The sequence below is a fragment of the Perca fluviatilis genome, chromosome 19 (assembly GCF_010015445.1).
Source record: "Perca fluviatilis chromosome 19, GENO_Pfluv_1.0, whole genome shotgun sequence".
Classification (NCBI taxonomy): Eukaryota; Metazoa; Chordata; class Actinopteri; order Perciformes; family Percidae; genus Perca; species Perca fluviatilis.
In genome coordinates, this window is record NC_053130.1 from 1565119 (window position 1) to 1567094 (window position 1976).

General features: G+C 42.3%; 1 protein-coding gene across 1 annotated transcript in view; it reads right to left on the reverse strand.

Moving 5' to 3' along the window:
• Positions 1 to 908, reverse strand: part of LOC120548422 (glutamate dehydrogenase, mitochondrial-like) — a 26970-nt gene extending 26062 nt beyond the window's left edge. The window contains exon 1 of the mRNA XM_039784685.1: positions 350 to 908. Coding sequence (XP_039640619.1) covers positions 350 to 782 — 433 coding nt within the window. The 5' untranslated portion in view covers positions 783 to 908. The remainder of the gene's footprint in view (positions 1 to 349) is intronic.
• Positions 909 to 1976: the final 1068 nt, after the last annotated feature.

Sequence of the window (1976 nt, forward strand, 5' to 3'; positions counted from 1 at the left end):
TTTAAATATTTTTTTTACAAATTTTTCAGATATTTCACTAATATTATTTTGTAAACATTTTTCAGTTTTTTTTAAAGTTATACCAGATATTATTTTTAGATATTGTTTTACATTTTGAAAATATAATTAAAAAAAATATATATTTTTCAGATTTTTTCTCAGACACTTTTACTCAAATAAAAGTATTTAACATTAGTTAATTTCCAAAGTGAATTATAACATTCCCTCAACTTCTTGGGACTACTTTTTTACCTACTCGCCTCCCAGAGTGAGTTCGCTCTGTATTATCCCATATTATTATTATTATAAATGGATGTTAAGTTGCCCCCGGTGCCGGTGCGGGTCTCACCTCCCTTGCAGGGCGTCCGGTGCTGGCTGTGCTGAGCCCGGTAGCCCTCTATCACCTCCCACTCTCCGGTGTCCTTCTTTATGGGGAAGCTGACGCTCAGGACGTGGTTACACGGCTTTATGATGCGCAGGATTCCGCGGACGCGTTTCTTCTTCTGCTCGGGGCTCTCCCGGGTCTTCAGTCCATCCACCAGCTTGTCCTCCACGATAGCGGCGCCCCGGTCGAAGAAGCCCTCCACCATGGTGAAGAAGTTCGGGTCATCGTGCCGGTCCACGGCCTGGCTGTAGCCGCGGTACCGAAGAGACAGAGACGCGGACGCTGCCGCTGGGAGAGCCGCGTCAACGGCAGCGGCACCAACGGATGCAACGGCAGCAGCGGCGGCGCTGCTGCTTCCCGCTCCTCGGGTAAGAATCCCTCCGAAGACCCGGTACATATTCTATTTTTAGGAAGAAGTTACCCGTCGTGTGAGTTGGAGAGTGTTTGGGAAGGAAAAAGCGAGGAAGAAGTGGAGGAGCGGGGTATCCAAAAAGTTGTGCCGCAGTAGCGGCTCCTCCTTCATGCCGCGCCGCCCCCTTCCTGCTGCGTGACAGGCAAGTGCACGAAGGTATAACCGTTGGCGCATTTAAACCCTTTTAAACTTGTTTTTAAACTACTGTACTGAACAGAAAGTGAAGCGAAATGCGCACAAAGATGAAAAAGGTGAAGATTACATATATGACATGTTTATTTCTTTACTTATTTGGCACATTTCCGTAATTCTACGGTTGTTTTAAGCTAACGTCAAGCTACATCAAATTGGTATGTTTAACTTCCGGTTACAACAATCAAAATAAAAGCATAAGCGCTAAACTTTTGGAGAGGTGTTTAAGTGAAATATTTGTCCTTAATTTATGATTTTATGCATTCCAACACAATTTAAAATATTAATTCAGTTAGGTAATAATTTGGTAATGTAGTTAATTTTGTACGGCCTTATCACATTTTAAACTTCAGGGGGAGTTTAAAATTCTATCAATACTAATATTTGTGTGTGTGTGTGTGTTTGTGTGTGTGTGTGTGTCATTAGGACTGTTTGGATCCTTTACACTTTCTAAAACGTGAGGATTCTTCTTTACTTTTAATACTTTAACTACATTTTCCTGATGATACTTACATACTTTTAGTGAAGTAACATTTTCACTGCAGGACTTTAACTGTAACAGAGTATTATTACAGTGTGGTATTAGTACTTTTACTGCAGTAAATGATCTGAATACTTCTTCCAGCGCTATAAGCCCCATCAGTGCTGCAGATAAGTAACTGAAACTGTGGAGAAGATCCACAGAGAGAGAGGACAGAGCATAAAGATCCCATAGTGTGTGTGTGTGTGTGTGTGTGTGTGTGTGTCTGTGTGTGTCTGAGTGTGTGTGTCTGTGTCTGTCTGTGTGTGTCTGTATGTGTGAGTGTGTGTGTGTGTATGTATGTGTGTCTGTGTGTGTGTGTCTGTACGTGTGTGTCTGTATGTGTGTCTGTGTGTGTGTGTGTGTATGTATGTGTGTCTGTGTGTGTCTGTGTGTCTGTGTGTGTGTGTGTGTGTCTGTGTGTGTGTATATGTATGTATGCGTGTCTGTGTATGTATGTATGTGTG